Genomic DNA, 21577 nt, shown 5'->3' on the forward strand with positions numbered 1-21577 from the left:
CCCTTAAATTAGAATATCGTTGCTTCAGAAAAGGATTAGGGTACATCTGAATGTCAAACAAAGAGCTGTACCGCAACTACAAGCGGTCAAAGTATGGTTGCATATGAAAAATTGGAAAGGCACATGAGTAACCAGAGAGGAGCAACATGATTTTCTCTTGGTCAAATGAATCTACTGTATCTTGGGTTTCCCATGATGTTGCAAGAATCTAAAAATATTGTGCAAAATTCAGAAACATAAAAAGGGTGGTAACGCTTGATCTGATCTTATATATTTGGGATGCATGTAGCAAAAACTGATAAATTAGAGCAAAGCTGACCAAGTTGTTGGTTGTAAGCTTAAGATACAAGTAATGTATACATCTTAGTGTAGGCTGTTTCAACCTTCACTCGTTGGATTAAACCTCAGCTGATGCAGCATTCTTTGTGATCATGTGATGTTTGGGGATGCGCTGTAGTTATCTCCAAGAACATGATGGGTGGGTGTTTAATGTATCACATTCACAACAAAAGCTAGAGTACTCCGTCAAGAAAAAGGTTCGCATGGTCTCCATTGCTTCACACTGTCTGTCAAAGGACCTGTTACTGCAGCAGACCATGAATTCAGTTCTGGCAAAGGTCCCGTCAGTGCGAGATAATTTTCACCAAAAGTTTGCGGCATTTTCTTCCAGCTTACCTGTGTAATTCATATATCAAACCGTGAGCTTTCTTCAATATAAGAGGCACTACCTATTAAATGAAACAAAAATCTGATTGACTCAGAGCATGAACGAAGACAATGAGATCCATGTAAGACTTGGAGAATGAATGCACAGAAAAGCTAAGAAGCTCAAATTAATGATTAACAAATTGGCGCCCAAAATTATCATAGCATTTTAACTACAGAATTCAGTACAAGGGAGAAGCGATGGTACCCCAAAAAAACTCAAAACATATTTCAAAGCAATGAGCAGATTAAGTTGATTTTTCTTCATATAGATTGTGTATATACTGCATGTTTTCTCTGTATCGAGTTTGGTATTCGTAAAAGCAGAGGACACATGGGGTGTTCAGTGGAAAGTAATTGTTTCAGTTCAGTGTTACTCAAAACTTAAATCCTTAAACTTAGGAAATGACCAACTACCATGAGATTCAAGCACATAATTACTAATCAGACAGACAATCAAAGCTTCATTACCAAGCTAAGAAACCGTTGACTAAAATCAAAGAATCTAAATTTGATCCCAAAATTTAAGCTGAAAAACACAAGCCCAATAATTCATATAATTTATATCAACACGACACACCAACAAGTTCATTGTGTTTTGTGCTTATGCACAAACTCAAACACGGATACAGGTGCAAGAGCACCACCTAACTTGTTAGCTCTAGCCATGATTGCAGATAACCCTTGGAAACTCTGAAAGATAAGTGATTCAAGACTAATACATTCGGATTTGAGCCATTCCAATTTCACAGAACAGAAAAAACATGCCTATTATATTTTCGGACTTCAAAGTTTTCAATAAACAAGAAAAATAGCTCATCTGTCTCATCAGTGATATTAGAATCCAAACTTCGGTTTGTAAATATGATTAGAATAAACAAATTAGTGCAATCCTGATAAGTAATTAGATGTTGCAAGCTGGAAATACTTAATCAAAAGATTTTCAAGCCAACAAGCCCTACTTGTCCGGGGAATGCTTTAGATAATGCCTGGATAGTAGAATTTGGTAGCCAACTGTCATCGGTGGATATATTTTTTGGATGAGCTGTTCCATCCCTGACATCAGATGGTTCATCTATGCCGCCACAATTCACCATTAGGCGGCCATAGGGCATCAGCTGATTCTTTAATTCCAACCAAGTTGTAACCTGTCATATAAAATACAAAACAATCATAACTTAAAAGTTAAAACACAAGGTAACGTGTGATGTGGTCAAAATGGAGGACAACAAAATTATCAAGACATATAGGCAGTTGGATACATCATAGCTTATTTTGGAAGAAAGGACAGCTGTGCGATAGCCAAAATACAATTAGCAAGTATGAAAGTACATAGTAGCTAGTCCTAGCGAAATTACTAGGTTGTACAAATTCTTAGATCCAGATTGTTTCTTACCAGGCTCCTACCTTAACACGTAACTTGAGCATACATAATAACTGGACATTTTGTTGGTTTCAATCTTCATTATCTGTATTAAACCCTAAAGTCAGACTTCTGCAAAACGTCCTTAAGTGCGTGAGCCTGTTGATTTTTGTACAACTTACAATTAATTGATCTCAAAACTTAGATTGCTTATAACTGAGCTTTCAACCAATATTGATCCTGCATTTAACAACATTTAACATCACTTCCCTATGGGTCCTTCCTTTATGACTTCCTTTTTCATTCTCACATCCATGTTTACAAGGGCTGTTTTCTCTGGCCAAGTCAAAGCAGTATTCTGAATGACATTTGACGATTTCTTCTGCACATTCAAGATGACTCTTTTAAGTCTAAATCCATACGTGTTTCTCTCTCCTTATTTCCTTGCTCCTCCTGTTATTCCTTGATTAAATAATTGCATTCTCTGCATAAAGCATAAATTCTCATGGAAATTTCACTATACCCCTTCAAAATACTTCTTCTAGGTCTTTCTAATGGAACTCAGAATAAGATTGTTCAAGTGCATAGCATTCTCTATATATTTCCAGATATTGATGTGTTAAAACTGGGATTGATGACAAGATGATCATCTGGAGATGAAGTGTATCAAATGTTGGAGAAGTAATAAGTCAGATAGCATCTTCATACCTCTTGCAACTGTGGCAAAACTTTTCCATCAGAAAACAAGTCAATGACAATGCCTGATATTTGCTGCAAGAACAAGTTAGCAATACAGTAGGGACAGAACTGTAGGGAATTGCAAAAAATGAGGCATATACAATGTATGTACTCGGGAAGTATGCACAGGAGTACATAAATTACAAAACAAACCCTTGAATCTGTCCACAACATCCAAAGAAATAAAAAATGTGAGCCAGGTAATACAACGAGCCATGTAGACAAGGATCTCACCAGCATATCCTCCAGGAATATTAACTGAAGGAGAAAGGGCATCACCAATATGAACATTAAGTACGCCACCAGCTTGAGTACGCTTCTCAAGATCAGACAGTCCAAGATATTCTCTTGCTTTATCAATCAACTAAAAACATTTGAAATATTGAGTAAGGAAGCATTCACCATACTAGCAGATCATAGCATATATCAGCAAATATGATTTTCCAAGATTAAACATATGACAAAACTGAAAATTACAACCACAATGGATCCCGTATATTAGTTTAATCATATGTCCAAGTCCATACATATTCAGCAAACAATGCAGCTTAGTGAGTTTAGTCGTGAGAGCCAAACAGATGAGATAGTACAACTTCTGAAGGTAACATTTTTAAGAAATGGACTGCAGACCAAGTAGCCTGTTTAGTGATATTTTTCTTGTCCGCGATGTTTCTATTAATCTAAATGTTGTTAACCTTGTGTGTTTGACTTTTTCAGTAGTTCTGCATACTTTTCAGCTATTTGAGACAAGAGTTATGTTCATAACTTAATAAATTTCAAAAGAAATTTTCTCACAGCTAAATAATTTTCTGCCCATATACTTGGTTTTTGCATTTCTTCCAGAAAGAACTTGTTAGGATTACTATTCTTAAAGGTGCTGCTAAGGGCAAAGACCTTAGATAGTGATGCCACTGTATTCCACGAATATAAGATTTTCAAGCCCAGTTAGGGAAACATTGAGATGATTTACATGTTCTCTCCTAGACAATGGACAGAAACACTGTCCTAGCAGGCCCACGCCATCAACATGATTTAAACCGGTGGCATATGATTTGAAAATTCCCATAACATATTCACGTGTTATGATTCCCATGACCAATAAATGCACTAGTAATGCAGTGCAATCTTGGCATTGCTGCAATAGAATTGCAGCCACCGAACAAATTACATCAGAATTGAAATAAGATGAAGCGCATAGAACTGCTTAGGACTAGAGATGTCTACGTAGATAATGCTTCAAACTGAAACAAAGTGATTTTGAATCCTTTGTTCAATAGTCTGAATGTGCTCTTTAAGTTACCACATGATAGTAATTCAATGTCATGAAAAAACTTTCGTTTATATATGTATAGTTCAAGTAGTGCAATTATAAAGGATTGTTCAAACCTATGAAGTCAATTCAAATGCTTTTCAAAACACTCACAATTTGATCAATTTCCCAACCTTCAAGCTGCAATGACGGCCACAAGTCGAGCATCAGATGAGCAGCTGTTCCACCACCCTGCCGTGAACAATTCAGCAACAGTTGTACTCAGGAAAACACTAGTTACAATACGAAAGGAATTTCACAAGATACTCAACATTTGTCCAAAATGAAACGAATTACCAAGCCAAGGATGGCAATAGGACCTTTCGGAACAATAGCAGGCAAGCTAGCAAACTCATCCTGCATAATACAACACAAACACAAAGACTTTCTTTCACATATTCGAGCGATACTCTAATCTAATCTCAACTGCATAAGGAAGATCCAAACTTGGGTGCGTAAACACATTGAAATACACATACCCAGTAGGAAGCAGTCCACTTCTGGTCCTTGTAAACAATGCTATGCACATTATCTGCACGAACCCAAAACAAAAACAACATATAAATGCAGAACAAAATAATGGGTAACAATTCGACTGAGGAAAAATATGTAAAGAAACACATACGAGAAGAATCGAGGAGCAGCAATCTCGATTTCGGAGTGTCGACGATTACAATGTCGTTGAAATCGCTTTTCATGGCCGTCAGTACTTGAAATTCTTCTTCTTCCTCCTCCTTTTTCTCTTCCACTTTCACTGCTTGGTTATCTGCATTGGAGGCTTGTGTCTTGACTTTTCGGTTCCCATGACACAACCGAAGCGAAACGGAGGATGTTGCTCCACAGGGATGCGAATGGTATAGATAACTCGTAGCAGGGGCGTGAGTTCGACTCGGACCGAGTTGTTGGGCGCGTAGGACTAGCAGGCTATTAGTTAGCAGAGCCATCGCTGCTTTCAATCTTCCATCCCCAGCAGCTTCACTTCACTGTTTCTTATCCGTTTGTCGGTTTTCGGTGTTTTAAAGGGATGTGGTCACTCAGAAAAGTGCAGGGCCACCTGCGGAAATTTTGTTTTGAAATTATTCGGCTGGGTGCCACCGAATATCCTTCTATTTAGTTTATTTTTCTATGCTCGGCAGTGTTACCGAATTCTTCGGTTGCTGGTTTGCTGAACATTTCAGCGAACCCATAACTACTCAAAGTTGGTGAGCGGTTGGATTTGAGCACTTAAAACATTTAGTTTAGAAACTTAACACCATTGTAATTTGAATATCTGCACTGAACATGTTTTTTTGGAGTTCGGACTATTTTTTTGGACATAATGTTTCTTCTTTATTAAATGACGGATTGTTGATAACATGTTAATAACAAAACGTACTAACATGTTATCAATACATTATCTTCAACACTGATATGAAACCCGTCATTTATCAAAAGATGAACATGGTTGATTACAAAATGCACTGATCCAGAGAAAGTAGTGGCCAATGGGAATGCTAATTTGGGCAATACATCTAACCATATTGAGCCAATGCATATATAATATATAGTTATTACTGCATTAAAATCAAGACAAAAACAAAGGGTAGGGAGCTGCATGGGGGGTGAAGAAGGGGCAACAAATCCCCTGCACAATTCCGAGTGCAGCACATAAGACTTTGACAAGCTGAAACCTGCTTTTCAAAAAACACCACAGGACTCGGCTCTCTCCTCCGTTCTTTCTACCGTTTGTGTCTTTGGATGGCTATATATCTAACCATATACCAAAAGACTGTACAAACCAATCCTATCATATTGTATCACCTAAAACCCCTGCTAATTAGCAATAATAATAATAATAATCGTCCCCTAAACCACACCACAAACCAAAGATTATCTCCTACTAGTTAATATTGTAGAGGCATCAACTGCCTTCACAAGTGCATCCCATTGAAAATGCTGTATGCACCGTCTTGTGCTCGATTGGCAAACTTTGTTACAGCTCCGTTATGGTATGCTTTTGCTGCTCCATTTGGGACATTCCTCCCACATGCTGCTTTGAACATATGATTGCTTGCTCCATTTGGAACACTAGTCCTTTGGGACATGTCCTTGCTTGCTCCATTTGGGACAATATTCCTTTGGGACAGCATGTCATTGGCAGCTAGATTTGGGACGTTTCTTTTGCTCTCAGAGCCCTGCAAGAGATTGTCCAACTGCCCACATGCTGCTGCTATAAGCCCTGCGCGATATTACAGAATTGATGGTTATTTAGAAGGTTTTGTTTTACTTCTGCAATCTGATGCACGTTATGAGTAGAGAAGAGTTTTGAATTCGGGTTCTCAAAATTAGCATAAAGTAAGATTCAAATGATCAAACTGCGGCAATGAGGTACACAACCTGAAGAACCATCGTCTAGCTCAAATATGTGACAACACTTTTAGCTGTAAATTGGATCAGGCTGGTCAACTTCAGAAATTTTCACCTTATTATGTTGAGAGTGTGAATTCCACATTGGGGAATTAAAGTCTCGTATAGCTGTTTAAATGATCTTGGGCCTCTCTACCTATAGTCTTAACGGAACAATTGAACAAAATTGCATAATAATTAAGCTTGGCCTAATTTTTAGAGGAACAAGATTGAGCACTCTTAATTTCAAGTTGAGTACCAAGTTACCAACTGCTATGAATAATCAGTTTTTGTTTATCTCTAGCTATTTTTAGAATCTCAAGGGTAGAGATTGGATCCAACGGTTGGAAGGTTAGCGATGATCAAAACTTTTAACCAAAAACTAGCAGTATGTGCGGTGTAAGTCTCAAGTTTATGTAACGTAGTATAACTGAAACACAAAGCTGAGTTTACAAGTTTAAGGATAAATGAGGCATGTACCTAAGAATAAAGCAGAAGGTTTTCCTGGTCTTGATTTAAATTCAGGATGGAACTGGACACCGATGAAATATGGATGATTACGCAGCTCAACAATCTGTAATGTCGATATACCAAATGTTACCTCAGAATCACCGCAGTGTACAAATCCATTTGATTCTAAAGTTAAAAAGACAGAATGAAAGTTTATACCTCCATGCGTTGGCCAGTTTCATCCTTGCCCGTAAAAGAGAGGCCGGAATTTTCAAGGCGTGCTACCATTTCAGGATTAACCTGAATATCCAACAGAATCAGTCCTACTGACAAAAATAGTGTCATAGAGTATACAACTGTTTGCATTGGGATGTTACGTACCTCATATCTGTGCCGATGTCTCTCATCAATGAAGCGTTTGTTTCCATATCTAACAAAACGGAAATTGCACAGATTAGCCAATATAGGCATCTCATTCAGCATGCTGGTACCCTCTGATTTTCATGTGTATTAAATCAAGTTACTGATTGATCCTTGCAGATCAATCATTTCCTCAGAAACCTTGATTCTTATGAAAAAGTATGATTGAAGATTCAAACAAATGTGATCTATGGAAATCAAATGTGCGTATTGCGTTCCAAATTAGTACTCACAGTTTAGCTGATTTGCAGTCTGTAGACTGAAAATATGTTCTCCTGGATCCAACACGCATTGTGCCTCCCATATGTGTTTTCGAGCCCTGCTTACATGGCACAGAGATCAGATAATAGGAAAAACAAGATAAGGTCCATTTGCTGAAAAATTCAAGAAATACAGACCTCAGGCATGAAAATAACACAGGGATTTTTAGTGTCAGGATCAAATTCTGCACTATGAGCATCTTTCAGACCTAGAACAGACCGTGCAACCTCAATCACAGCAACCTGCATTCCTAGACAAATGCCAAGGAAAGGAATTCTCTTTTCCCGGGCGTATTTTGCAGCAAGAATTTTCCCTTGCACTCCTCTGTCACCGAACCCTCCGGGAACAAGAATACCATCTGCACCCTGAAGATATACGCCAGTCAGAAGGGTAACAAAGAAAGCAACTACAACGTAAGAAGGCTATTAAACATCGGTACAAACCTTCAATAACTTCCATGCAGCTTTGTAGGCATCAGAATTCTGCAATATGCACATTTTCTGTCAAGTTTTTATCTAAGGTAAAATGTACATAAATTTTACAAATAAATATAATATGTATTAATAACCTCTTTTTCAGTTGCTTCTTCAAGGTCTTCAGCCGAAACCCAATCCACGAAAAGTTTCTTGCCGCAAGCAACAGAAGCGTGCACAAGAGCCTGCAGAAAGTAGTACAGATTTTATATCCAGCACCATCACCAATTTGCAAACCATCTAATAAGCTCAATCATACGTAATATTTCAGAATTTGAGTGTCAGAATGAAAGCAAAACAATTAACACTTGGTAACAGAATTAAGTGGTAGCTAGGTGCACCTTTTGTACAGAGAGGTAGGCATCTGCAAGGCTTGTATACTTTCCGACCATGGAAATGCGAACCTGTTACACAAATGACATTGGCACTTCAAGTTTCCACCAACAGACAGACCTAGAAGCATGAATTTAGGAATTGCTTTGGTCTTGGAACCTACCGGCTCATGCAACTTGTCACAAATTTCAGCCCTAGAAGTCCACTCTTCCAATTCAGGGTCCTTTGTTAATCTGCACATTATGGATGAATGTTTGAAAACTAAAACACCACGGCAACTGATGAATAGGATTACATCCCAAAATTACATGGCAAAAGAAAAAAGAGAGAAGAGTTCATGGGACAAACCCTTGAAGGTTGAGCACTTTGAAGATTGCTTCATGAGCTTTCTGATCCTATTTGACCAGAAGCGTGTGATAATTAGAGATTCAAAATGATTTAAGAAAGTCGATACATTTCAGAATTTGTGGAGAACAACTTACTCTTAAAAGTAATGGAATGTGCCAGATGTTGGGAACGTCGTAGAGAGTGATGATGTTCTCTTTCTACAAAATATTTAGCATTGGAGCTTTAGTAAAGTAAGCATCCTACAAAGCAGACAGCAAGATTTCAAGTAAAATGCTTGAACTAAATTTTTTCAAACATTTACCTGTACATGGCAGAATTGACTGACTTTAGTCTTCACGTTCTCTTCTAGTGCCTGTAAATTTAGAACCTTAAGGCAACATGACAAAGAAAACATTTGGCAGCATATGTGCGCGTTTGTGTGTGTGTGTGTGTGTGTGTATGTATAGAGAGAGAGAGAGAGAGAGAGAGAGAGAGAGAGAGAGACCATTGTGCTGCGACAAGCTATGATATGCGGTGTCAAACCCATACATCTCAGTCCACGAACACTGTGCTGCGTTGGTTTTGTTTTCTGAACATGATTCGATACATCCATTAGAGCAAAGTAGTTTTTTTTTCTCATAACAGAAAAGTTTACCGAGTTATAAGAAGCTTTACCTGCTCACCAACAACACGCAAAACAGGCACAAGGCTCACATGAATCAAGCAAAAGTTGTTACTACCTGAAATGAAAAAAATTCAACCAAGTTTTCACAAAGAATTTACATAATGTGTCATATGAAGTTTGTTATACAATTTGCTTACCGACGCGATATGAGAACTGTCCTAATGCCTCAATGAAAGGCATGGATTCAATATCACCTGCAACCATAAATTTTTTTAGTAATTTAAAAGAAATCAAGAACGTTGTTGTGAAATATATATATATATATATATGTACGTATGTATGTATACCTATAGTTCCACCCAATTCTATGACACAAACATCTGCTGCACCTGACTCTCCATCGACTGGAATTTTGGCTACACGCTCGATCCACTCTTGGATTGCATCTGTGATGTGAGGAACAACCTGCAGAAAAAGAAGGGGAAAAATATGAGAAACATAAGGACTAAATAAATATAGTACTATGGAGTCAAAAGTTAGAGGTAGGCAAAAACCTGGACAGTTTTTCCCAGATAATCTCCCTTTCTCTCTCTGTCAATAACCTCCTGCGACACAAGAAAAGAAAAATCAAATCTTTGCTAATTGGTCATCTAGATTATCCAGAGATTTTTGGAATATGCACTAGTAGGTATTATGTAGATTATAATATCATATATACACACACCCACACATATATATCTATACATATTCACTTGCCTGGTAAATCTTTCCAGTAGTAATATTATTATCACGAGTCAGCTTGATATCTAGAAATCTTTCATAGTTTCCAAGGTCCAAGTCCACCTGTGAACATTGAAAAAAAAAAAAGAAAAAAAAAACAAATTAGCAAATATTGTTTCAGATTTTGACAGTTGAGTCCAAATTTCATATTTAGAATTTATTAGTTTCGAGTCAAAATTTCAGATTAGACTGAAAAACAACAAATATTTCTCATTAATAAAGTTTTCGGCTCATGCAAACGTGGGTTATGCCAGTTGGACAGTGGTGTGCCTACCCCTTTGTACCAGAGTGTGAATTAATCCCCTCTCTGTGGATTAGAGTAGTTACAATATCCCTTAGTTAAAAAACAATAAGGTTTCTGCCTTTTGCTATCCAAAAATTCATTCATCAACTTTTCTTCGGAAGATCCAAAGCTTCTAACAAATCACAGTTCGTCTCACAAACTGTCCCTAAAAAGAAGAGGAAATAAGTATCTAGAAAGGGGCAGGAGAGTGAGTTTCTGTACCTCACCACCATCATCCAACACAAACACTTCACCATGCTCAATTGGGGACATAGTTCCGGCATCGGTGTTTAGGTAAGGATCTGAATTACAAAAGAACAGAGAAATCATGATCAGAAAAAACGAGAAATAAATTCCCACAAAAGAGATGCAAATCCATATGAAGATTGATAAGAGAATTGCAGGCATTCAGGTTTCTTTTCCTAAAGTTACACTAATTGAAATTTAAAATCTTTCATACACCTATTAAAAAAAGAAGAAGAATGTTTAGCAGAAAAAAGCTAAATCTGATGCATCTTTTTTTTTTTCCATTAAAAAAAAAAAGGAAACGAAAAAGTGGATGAGCTTTCCAAGAAAACCGGCATAATGGGTTGCCTCAAAAGGTTAAAACGGCAGAGATTAGCAACATAACAATAATAAATAAAAGGAAACAAAAACAAGAACAAGAAGAACAAAAAGAAGAAGAAGAAGAAGAGAAAGAGACCAATTTTAATGGAAGTGACTCGAAGTCCACAAGCTTTGAGAAGAAGGCCAACACTGCTAGCAGTCACTCCTTTCCCAAGTCCACTTACTACTCCCCCTGTCACCAAAACATACTTCATTTCTTCTTCTCCTTCTTCTTTCAAACCACCAACTTTTTCTGTGTAATTATTCCTACGCAAATCAAACAAATCCCATCACGCCAATAAGCATTTTAGTCTCCAGCATTGATTCTGTAAACCAAATGAAGAAGAAGAAGAAAAAGAAAAGGTTGGATTTATTTATTTAGATATGAATTTTCGACTTTGTAACAGAAACCCACCAGCCACCAGCACAGTAGTGTTTACTAAATCTTTACTTTCTTAACTTCTACAGTTGTTTCTTGGTGACTTTGAAACGTTATCTGATTTCTCTCTCCCTCCTTAATCCAATACAGAAGTGTAAAGAGGATGTGTTATATCATACAAAATCCAAAGCAAGGAAAAACCATCAGCTTCTTAACAGCAATAGACAGAGAAAATGAGAGAGAAGAGAATAATGTGGTAGTTAATGCAGTGAGGAATTGGTTAGGCATACGACTGCCTTTTATAGACAAAGAAAACCATTTTTCTTTTTCCCCTCTAAAAAAAGGACCAAGGTTATGCTCTTCCATTTTATCAATTTTTATTTCACGTTACAGCTGCTGCAGCTGAGCAGCCACGGTATACCCCATCCCACCAATAACTTGTACGTGAACTATAATATAAAATCACGACCACTAATCTCCTTATTCTTGTCAAATTAATGAGTAATGAATAATGATATTCATACATGTTTTTGTACCATATTTATATATCACCTTAGGTGGCATTTGATGTGGACAACAACATCATTTGAAAAATTTGCAAAACCCAAGGAAATGAAGAAGAAAAACTCTTGGTATCCACATTCATCATTTAATTAACTATTTTTTTATAATTATTAATTTATTAAATAATGAACTAAATTTAAAAATCTGATTAATTCAAATAATGTGACTGTTCACATTAAATAGAAATGTGTTATAAAAATATGGTATGAATAGTATTATTTCAAATTAATTGTATTTTATAAGAAATTAAAATAAATTAGAAAACTGGTCGGTTATGGATAATTTAGTAAAAGTTGACCAATTTTGCATTTTATGTTGCATGATTTTTTGTTAACTTTAACAAATTTAACATATATAGAAGGTCTTCAAAACAATGTTTGGGTATACACTTTTATCCGGCCGACAAAAATGTATAACTTTTCTGCCAACTAGAACAAATTTGAAGGCAATACAATCCCTATAATTAATAAACATATCCTCTTTTTATAACCACTACTTTCCGTCACACTCAACCTTCCATCTTGCAACCTCCACAGATTGTTACCAAATATATGCATATGTACATGACCAAATAATCTCAATGGTATTCTCCCCATCTACCTTCAAATTATGTTAGGGAAATTTTATTTGAACCCATATAACTTTTTTCTACACTCAATTTACTCTTTATACCCATATTATTTTTAATTAAACTATCAATATCTCTTTAACCCAAATTTACTACCTAAAATATCCTCACAAACTCAATTCAATATGTAAATTTATCGTTACACCTATTTAGAAAATAAAAACCCAAACTTAATATTGTTTTATAATTTCTGACCTTGATATATGAAATGAATGATTTATTGGAAGTATACTGCAATAAACTGCGTTTTTGAGAATTAAAAGTATACTGCAATAAAATTTATTTGAAGTATATGAAAATCAATGAAATTGTGTTTTTAAGGATTGGAAGTATACTGCCAATTGAGTAGCAAAGATGATCTCTAAACCATAACTCCCGATCATAAGTTGTAAATGATTTTTCTTGGGTAGAGTAGAATGACGAAAGTAGAACATGTAAGAAGCAAACATAGTTAAGTAAATCAATTCAACAAAATGCCAGAAAAGTTAAATCAGCCAACTGGTATTGACTGCTACCTATAAGACTCGAGCTATATCTCAAAGTGACACGAGCTTAATAAATGTATCGATGTCCAAGAAGTAAATATGTGATCCATTTACAAGAACACTAGAGACATATCAAAATATTCGAAAGCGAACATCACTAGGAGAATTGTTTACGATAATATGGACTTTAGACTATAATTGTAAATCTCAATCTTCAAATGATTATAACCTTATGTAAGTTCTTGTAACTTCCTGCCTAAATCATACATTATGCAGAAGACGCAATCTATAAAGATCAAACATGAGCCGCCGTCGTTTTCTTGGAACCAATAAATTCTTACCAACCATTCGTTTCATATTTCAAGTTCAGAATTTGCAATATACTTCCAATCCTCAAAACCACGATTTCATTAAGTTCAATACATTTTTTTTATCTCAAGTCTTAGGGATTCATCTTAAGATTGCTAAGAGTTTGATATTGGGATGGGTTTATTGATAAATTTAAGTTGTATTGTTGATTTCATCTTGTATTTAATGGTAATTCTACAATAGAGTAAAAAAGACAAATCATATTTAAAGTTTAAGTAGGGTGTAGAGATAGGTTATACGGGTTCGAATAAAACTTCTCATTATGTTATATATACATATACATATGTATAAACGCACAGTCACACACTCACCACAAGTACTAGATGAGGTGTTTATTTTCTTTAACGAAGAATGATAGGGAGAACACATTTTTGTACCACATTTATTTATCATCTCATGTGCAAGTGACATAATTGTATTTAATATAAAATTATGATTAAAATTCTCTATGATCGTAATATATGCATTTTATTCTTCTTCTATCTCCTCCAAATAAAGAAAAACAACAACCTCTTAACTATATTCGATATACGTACAAATTAGACCTTACTAAGAGCCAATTTGGGATTGCTGCATTTTTAAACAAAAAAAAAAGTTATGTCGTGCTTTAAGAATAATCAGTTGTAAAAGAAAGCAGTTGAGCTTTGATAAACTGTATTTTTAAAAGTGTTGTGAGTATGAAAAGTAATGTAAAACCGTTTAGTAAATTTCAATGTAAAAGTGATATAATTGTACATAATGACAAAAGTGGACGTGGTAGTTAGGTGGTGGCGATGACAATGGTAGCGAGGGTAGTGGTGGTGGTGGTGGTGGCAGTCGTGATAGCAGCGACAAAAGTAGCAATATGTTGGTGGTGCCAATAGTAGGGTGTGATGGTTGAGGTGTAGAGGTAACAATGGGGGTAGAGGCGATGACAGTGATGGTAGTAGCGACTGGTTATGGTGGTGATGGTGACAATGGTGGTAACGATGGTGGCAACAATAGTGGTGACAATGGTGGTTGTGGTGGTTGTAATGGCGGTGGTGGCGGTCATGGTTGTCGTGGTAATGACAGTGGTGGTGTAAGGTTAGTGTTTGTAGTGGCAGGTTGACGGTCACTTTGTTCTTCAAGGGTTAAAATGAGTGTAGAAGGTTAAATAATGTCACTTTTAAAACTAATGAGGGTATTACAAGAATTGAAAATATTTATTAAATGTTCAACTCTGCTTTCTATTAAAGCAACTTTTAGAAGCAACCTACATGATGCTTTTAAAAATTGTTGTTTAGAGACCATTATTTTTAAAATAAGTAAGATATTTTATTTTTACTAAACATTTTAATTGCTTTATCAAACGAGGCCTAATTCTCTTCCCTAAATAGAAAAGCCAAAACCTAATACCTATATCCGATGTTCTTACAAATTAAACCTAACTAATTCCCACTTCACCCTATCAAAGGTTTATTATGTGTACAGTATTGGATAAATATCAACAATCAATGATAAATTTATATATGCTAATAAATAATAAATGTGAACAAATAATTTAACAAGGTATGAACAAAACGAAATAATATTAAACAGACAAATTGAAGATTGAGGCTTGCGTACCGTAATGTCCTTGAAACATAAATTATGTCCCTACTCAGTGCTTGTAGTTCTACAGACGTCTACTTCACCAGGATTCCACGATTTAAGTCAGAATTCTAACACTGGAAAACTTGACTTCTGACAAATTTCTTTGTGGTTTTCTCAGTAAGAATGTTTGGGATTGTAGAAGAAGAATTTTATTTTTCTCTATTCTAAATGCCATGCAGATGAATTTATATATAATAGGTTTATGCTTGTTCGTAACAGATATGAGAATGGGATGCGTCTGTTGGGAGACATCTTCTCAGATGGGTGCTTTGCTCTATATGGCATTCTTTTATCACTTCATACTTCATGTGAAAAGATGAGTCTATTGATATAAAAAATAATTAATTAATTAAATCCGAAATTAATTAAATAATTTAATTATTAGAGCCCAAGCCCAAAAGCTCCAAGGCCCATCTTTTGATAATTAATTATATATTAATATTAATTATCAATTAATTAGTGTACTCGAAAGTTCAACCATAAGGTTGAGTTTAATTTTATTCTTCATGGTCTATCATTCCAATCATTTTGTATAAAGGACAAAACCTTATAAAGTTAGATAACTTTTTGGTAGTGACTAATATAGGACAATGAAATTTTTACTCAAAATATCCAACATATAGTTCAATACCGTTAAGATATAACAAATATTTAAGTATAAGAGAAGACGTAATCTTAGTTACAAAAGGATAATATAGTTTTACTACCTCTGAAGTTACCTTATCCTTATAACATAGATTGCGTGTATATATATTTTATAGATAATAAATAATTGTTATCACCTGTATTAGGTTTCCCTTTTTCGTTTGTCTTTGGTAATTTGGCTTCTTCCCTTTTCTTGGGAGGAGAGGCCTCAACTTATTTTCTTTTATCAGAAACAAATATGCTGATGCTATGTACTAACAGTTGAACAAGACAAAAACGTTCCGGCGGAAATGGATTTTTGTTTTGGTCGTGTTAGGATCTTGGATGGTTAGTTATTCAGAAGTTATCACAAGTTATCGAGTGGTGTGGGCAATCTCAAAGTAAGGAAATCTTTTTTTGTTTTTTGGGTTTTTAAAGTAAGGAAATCTTTAAGGGAAGTGAGGATTAGATGTGGGGTTCACATTAAATCGAACTTTAACGATCTGAATCGTTTTTTTTTTTTAAGTTGCACCTCATAGAAAATGATTTATGAGGTGTAAATGATTTCGAATTGAATTGAACTTTGTTATATAAGAAACAATGAAATTTTATCTTGATAATTAAATAAGCAAATGATTTCGGATTGAATTGAATTTTTGTAAGGATGATATATGAATTGAAACTTATAAAATATACAGTTCGGATCGTTGAAGTTCTATGTGGAGTAAACCCCACATCTAATCCCCCTTTTCTGAAAAAAATGAGGATCCCTTTACATAAAGTGATAACTAGGCCATCTATAAAGGTGTGCAGGCAGTGGCATAACACATGGCCTCTAATTTTCTGTTTCACATGTATGTATGATATTTATATCCATATGTGCACATTCTTCACATATTGAGCGCCCGACGCAAATGATCTAGCCGCTTCCTGATTGTTGCATGAACTATGGGTTCAAATCTTACCTAATGCACAAAATTTCAAAACCTTTTACCGTTTTAGGATGCAAACAAGATAAAAAGAGGTGGCAGAAAATTGGATGGCGGTGATATTGCTTTAGCCTTTAGCCACGAGAGGTGTTACTTCCATCTTTTTTTTGCTTTTTAGTTCCAATAATGCTTGATTTTTGCAACATCAAAGTCAATCTTTGAGGAGAAAGAATATTTCCCTTAATCATGCATCTTCCACAATTTGATAACAAGATTAAGAAACAAAATATAATTAACCCACTGCAAACTGACCCCAAATCAATTTACATCGAAATATAATTTGTTAAAAGGAGACCTATTCCTTTTCCTTTTTATATTTTTTTCTTTCAAGTACAGTAAGTATGAATAAATGAGAGGTCCCGACCACCCACTTGCTAATTCCTTTAGAATGTAACCCCACCAAGTAAGCCCTAAGCTATCTCCAATGTAATAGATCTATCATATGACAACAAGGGATCCACCTTATTTTTTTATTTTGATAATTTTGTGACGAAATTTAATTGATCTCCTTTCGCAAGGGAAAAAAAGTTAAGAAAATGCTTGTTTATTTAGTTGGGTAATTAAAAGAAAAATATATGTGAGTTGAGCATGGAAGAAAAGGATATTCGCATGCATTCACATTGATCGAGTTAATGGTTTTGATCCACAGCCACTTTCCGAAAGTGCTAAAAAGATGAATAAAATAGAGAAAAACAAAGAACAAGAAATGGGATCAAAATTCTTAAAGGATAAAGAGAACTTTGTGGAAAACTCAAAGGATAAAATAACAGTCCAAAAAGGAAATAGAAGATCAAATAAGCATCCTTATATCCCAAGAAAACTACCTGCCAATTACTAACCAGCGTCCAACGGCCAATGAACCAATCTACCACTCTCATTTTTTTAAGGTATATATATTCAGATTTTAGGATAACTTCTTGTCGCACATCTAAATACATGAAGTGATTACAGCAAAAAGTCAAAATAATTGTTCCTTAAGGCACTAAACTTATGATTGTTGTACTAATAAGCTCACTTATATAAGATAATTAGCATGCCATAAAAGGAGATTAGAAATGATCACTTGAAACTATTGAAGCAAACAACCCACGCCTAGTTAGTGCACCCAACTATTGAACAAGAAGTCCACGCTCTCTAATACAAATGAATTAAGCTATAATTTTAATTATTTTTCCTCATACATAACTATATCAATACCTCCAAATCATATGCACTGTTCATAAAAGTATGCCTAAGCACCTTTTGTTCATGGTTTATTTTGTAGTTTTTCTTTTTTTTTTCTTTCCCTTGTTAGTTTGTTCTGAAACAACGTCAGTAAACTACTCAAATATATGTACAAATCAGAATTTAAAATAAATCGTCTATGGTCAGGTTTTGTAAGCTTACTGGTATCAAGTATTTACCATACTCATCTCATAGTTCAAATTCTTCTTTTTCGAATTCGCATTCATTGAGATGTAAGCATTACTTTTATTTATATATTTACACAAAATAAGATACTTTAACAATATTTTTATAACGAGATAAGACAAGTTAGACAACAAAGTTGTACACCACCATAATAAGACCCTGCGTTCACGATTGGTATTCATTACTCTTCACAAATTTATATCGTCTTCAAATCCATGTGACTCCAACTTGCAACCATTGACAACCAGATGAAAACAACTTTCATATATCCAAGCTAATCATTACTCACGCAACTTAGAGTGCTTAATGTTAATGGAAGATTTTAGTCATAATTTTATAGATTCACCTGCATCATTCATCTTATGTCAATCATCTTAGAACTTATTTATCACGTGTTAAACTTGTGGGCGCTACTTGTGTGGAGCCAAAAATAATCACAAGGTGACACGTGGATTATTGGGTAAAAGATGACAAAAATACCCTTGCAGTACAACGAGGTTCCTACGCGCAAGCAGCGGGTAACCCTCTTTCAACCAAGACAGAAGTGCCCAAAATAGGTAACAATTCAAAGTCCATCTCATCAAATCCTTTCTACAAGGTAATTCCCAAACACATTCCTTTTAAATTATGTTAATTGGCTAATTAATGGGTTTATTGCCTAATTAACCCATTAATTGTCAATTAAACCATCCATTATATCCAAATAACCACAAAACACATCCAATTCAACCCAAAAACACCACATGGCCGGCTATCCCCATTCAAAACCTAATCCACCTTCCTTTTCCTAACCCTTTTCACTTTTCTCCATTTTATTATCCCATTTATACAAATAATTATTTTGTAACTCCTAATTAAACCCAAAAAACCCTAGCCACCTCCTATCCCTATAAATATACACCCATTCTCACCAAAAAGCTAAGCCAATACTCATGCAAAAATCCCAAAATTCTCTAAACACTATTTCTCTCTAAATTCTAACTTTGGTATCGGAGGTTCTTCGGCCTAAGCCCCCCCCAATTCATCGTGGGCACGTGAGGCTTATGGCCATAACCAAATGTGTTATTTATTTTATAGGTGCAATTTTGTCCAAGATCAAGGAGGAAGAAATTTGCATCCATAACTTGTCCAATAAGTTTCGGAATATACACACTAGGGAATACGACCATTAAAGTGACTCAGTTGCATATATATCCACAACATTGATAAGCAAATTAAATACTTAATGAGAAAAGAGAGTAAATGGGAATTAGGATTGAGGGGGTGACCTGACCTGAGCAGAAGGGGAGGGCCATAGAGAAAAGGCTGTGGGAGCCAAGGCCGGCAAGCTGGCGTATGTTTGCATGCATGCAGATATATTAAATAATCTCTTTGCCCACACTTCTACGCATGTGAAATGTCTTTTTTTAATCACAGCGAGTTACGTGTATGCGAGTTACAGTTTTTTAGTTCATTAATCAATGTCATATTTCATATATATGTACAAATATTAATTGATTGAAATTATGGTAGTTTTGGATTCAATCTTAACCTTCTTATTTAAACAATGGTTGAGATTGAGAAAAATTCTAACTTATATACAATACACAATGAACGACATGTAATGCTAGAGGAATGTCTTTCTCTTTTCTTGTTCTTTTTTTTTCTCAACGGTTTACTAAAATCCAATAAAAAAAACTAAAATCAAAGAGGAACCGTATCAAACAATGAAAAATAAATAAAATAAGAAGAAATACAAACGGTTATTGTTTTAAACCCCCAACTGAAATGCATGCAGGCCAAACAACAAGAGACTCGGGGCCACGTACTGAAAGATATCGTTATTACTTCGAACTTATGCGCCTGCAGATGTTTGTTCCGAGTTGTTTATTTTTTTAGGGAAGCCGGATGTTCGACCGTAATTTTCAAGACTTATCAGAATTTGTTGAGAATGAATCCTACATTAATAGAAGAAGTGATCTTGCATAAACTTATAAGTAAGTTGGATTACTTTCTATATTGCCAATTAGTTTTGTGGTAGAACCTCAACTTAATTCTTTCATAGTATCATAGTAAGTTGTCTCACGTGAAACCTAACAGCCACACTGCTAGCTCCATGTCATCCCAATATGTTGTCCACGTGTTATTTTGAAAATTCGTCACATGTGAAGGTTGTGTTAAGAATGAATCTCACAATGATATGGAAGAGACCTTGCATGGACATATAAATAAATTGAACTACTCTCTATATTGACAATTAATTTTATAGTGAAACCTTATATATATATATATATATATATATATATATATATATATGGAAGAATCAAACCTTTTTACATATGATCTAGCACATATCAATCAGGGTTTATACCAGAAAAGAATAAACTTTATATATAGCCCAATAAACGTCGGAACAAATAAATGAAATAATGCTACACCAGTTTAGGGTTTTATATTCCTTAACCATAACTAATATTCTTAAAGGTTGGTAACATACTTGCATGACATGAGTATACTAATATAATGTTTTATGCTAATAAATTAAAACATGTGTAAACTTGTTTGACTAACACAAGACGGTATGTGCTAGTGAATCGGTGTTATGTAAATATTTTCTTTATATGGCATAATAAATAGGGACACGTGGTGCTGACTAAGCTTATCCTTCATTCTAAACCATTTAATACTCAACGTGGGTTGAAGTGTGGAAGTTACATATCCATTTGGGTAGGTACGTGTATATGATACTTTATAGTTGGACGGTCCATGAAGAGCTGAACACCTCAGCTTTACATGTGACCACGTCAGCGTTGACATTAATACGTGACCAACTTCATCTCCTCCTTGCGAGGCCCGCTTTTTGGCATCCGTGCCCTGTAATACCTTCCATTGGCCTCCATATGCACAACATAAAAACCATCACCTGTCTTGCTGGCCAAACACTACTAGAAAATGTGCTAGGGCACCGATTTAAGGACATTATTTTCTATTAGTGGCGTTGTAAATGTATGTGTCACTATTGTTTGAATTTAGTGCCTTAAACCTTTTCAACACTATTTATTGGTGTCAACTGTAAAAATTTTGAAACCAAAGTCATATTGTTTTGTTTTTTAACTTACGATTCAATTTTGCTCTCCATTTTTTTTTTGTCAAAAATAGTATTATATTTATTTAAGGGTTTTTATATTAACACCCCACAAAAATGTTGAATGCACCTCACATTAAAATTTAATATTAAATGACTTATTTACTCCACTATGCAATGACAATTTTGACCTTATTAGGTTTAAAAAAAAATTTATAAATACACTTCAAATCACTTTTAGTGTATTATTTATCTTCTAAACTATCAAACATGTTGATTGAGAAAAATTGTTTTTGACGAATGGAACACGAAATCGATGTTTTGGGAGCTTTACATGAGGTAAGACTTCATAGTTTTCATTGTTTTAGTGATTTCAATGACATCGATAATTAT

The 21577-nt window shown here is 35.0% G+C and overlaps 2 protein-coding genes across 2 annotated transcripts; both read right to left on the bottom strand.

The window, feature by feature from the left end:
- Nucleotides 1–244: 244 nt before the first annotated feature.
- Nucleotides 245–5127, bottom strand: LOC126621590 (uncharacterized). The gene is made up of 8 exons (XM_050290130.1): nucleotides 4741–5127; nucleotides 4595–4647; nucleotides 4413–4472; nucleotides 4230–4307; nucleotides 3041–3170; nucleotides 2777–2829; nucleotides 1668–1853; nucleotides 245–675 (listed from the first exon to the last, which is right to left on the bottom strand). The coding sequence occupies exons 1-8, from the start codon at nucleotides 5057–5059 to the stop codon at nucleotides 526–528; spliced, it is 1029 nt and encodes a 342-aa protein (XP_050146087.1). The 5' UTR covers nucleotides 5060–5127; the 3' UTR covers nucleotides 245–525.
- A 508-nt stretch (nucleotides 5128–5635) lies between these two features.
- On the bottom strand, nucleotides 5636–11721 carry LOC126621588 (uncharacterized). Its single transcript, XM_050290127.1, has 22 exons — nucleotides 11474–11721; nucleotides 11156–11325; nucleotides 10675–10754; nucleotides 10146–10232; nucleotides 9944–9994; nucleotides 9737–9854; nucleotides 9587–9643; nucleotides 9440–9504; nucleotides 9270–9353; nucleotides 9087–9137; nucleotides 8920–8982; nucleotides 8786–8832; nucleotides 8601–8670; nucleotides 8446–8508; nucleotides 8200–8289; nucleotides 8075–8113; nucleotides 7769–7996; nucleotides 7604–7689; nucleotides 7332–7380; nucleotides 7170–7250; nucleotides 6981–7074; nucleotides 5636–6333 (listed from the first exon to the last, which is right to left on the bottom strand). Exons 2-22 carry the CDS (start codon nucleotides 11271–11273, stop codon nucleotides 6026–6028), a joined length of 1929 nt encoding a protein of 642 aa, XP_050146084.1. The 5' UTR covers nucleotides 11274–11325; nucleotides 11474–11721; the 3' UTR covers nucleotides 5636–6025.
- Nucleotides 11722–21577: the final 9856 nt, after the last annotated feature.

This window comes from Malus sylvestris, chromosome 5 (assembly GCF_916048215.2).
Source record: "Malus sylvestris chromosome 5, drMalSylv7.2, whole genome shotgun sequence".
NCBI classification, from domain to species: domain Eukaryota; kingdom Viridiplantae; phylum Streptophyta; class Magnoliopsida; order Rosales; family Rosaceae; genus Malus; species Malus sylvestris.

Coding starts and splice junctions, on each gene's coding strand:
- LOC126621590 (XM_050290130.1), bottom strand. CDS start 5,059: ATGGCTCTGCTAACTAATAGCCTGCTAGTCCTACGCGCCCAACAACTC. Junction 4,473..4,594: donor AGTGGACTGCTTCCTACTGG/GTATGTGTATTT, acceptor TGTATTATGCAG/GATGAGTTTGCTAGCTTGCC. Junction 3,171..4,229: donor GTTGGGAAATTGATCAAATT/GTGAGTGTTTTG, acceptor AAATGTTTTTAG/TTGATTGATAAAGCAAGAGA.
- LOC126621588 (XM_050290127.1), bottom strand. CDS start 11,273: ATGAAGTATGTTTTGGTGACAGGGGGAGTAGTAAGTGGACTTGGGAAA. Junction 8,290..8,445: donor CCTACCTCTCTGTACAAAAG/GTGCACCTAGCT, acceptor TACTTTCTGCAG/GCTCTTGTGCACGCTTCTGT. Junction 7,381..7,603: donor GACTGCAAATCAGCTAAACT/GTGAGTACTAAT, acceptor CCGTTTTGTTAG/ATATGGAAACAAACGCTTCA.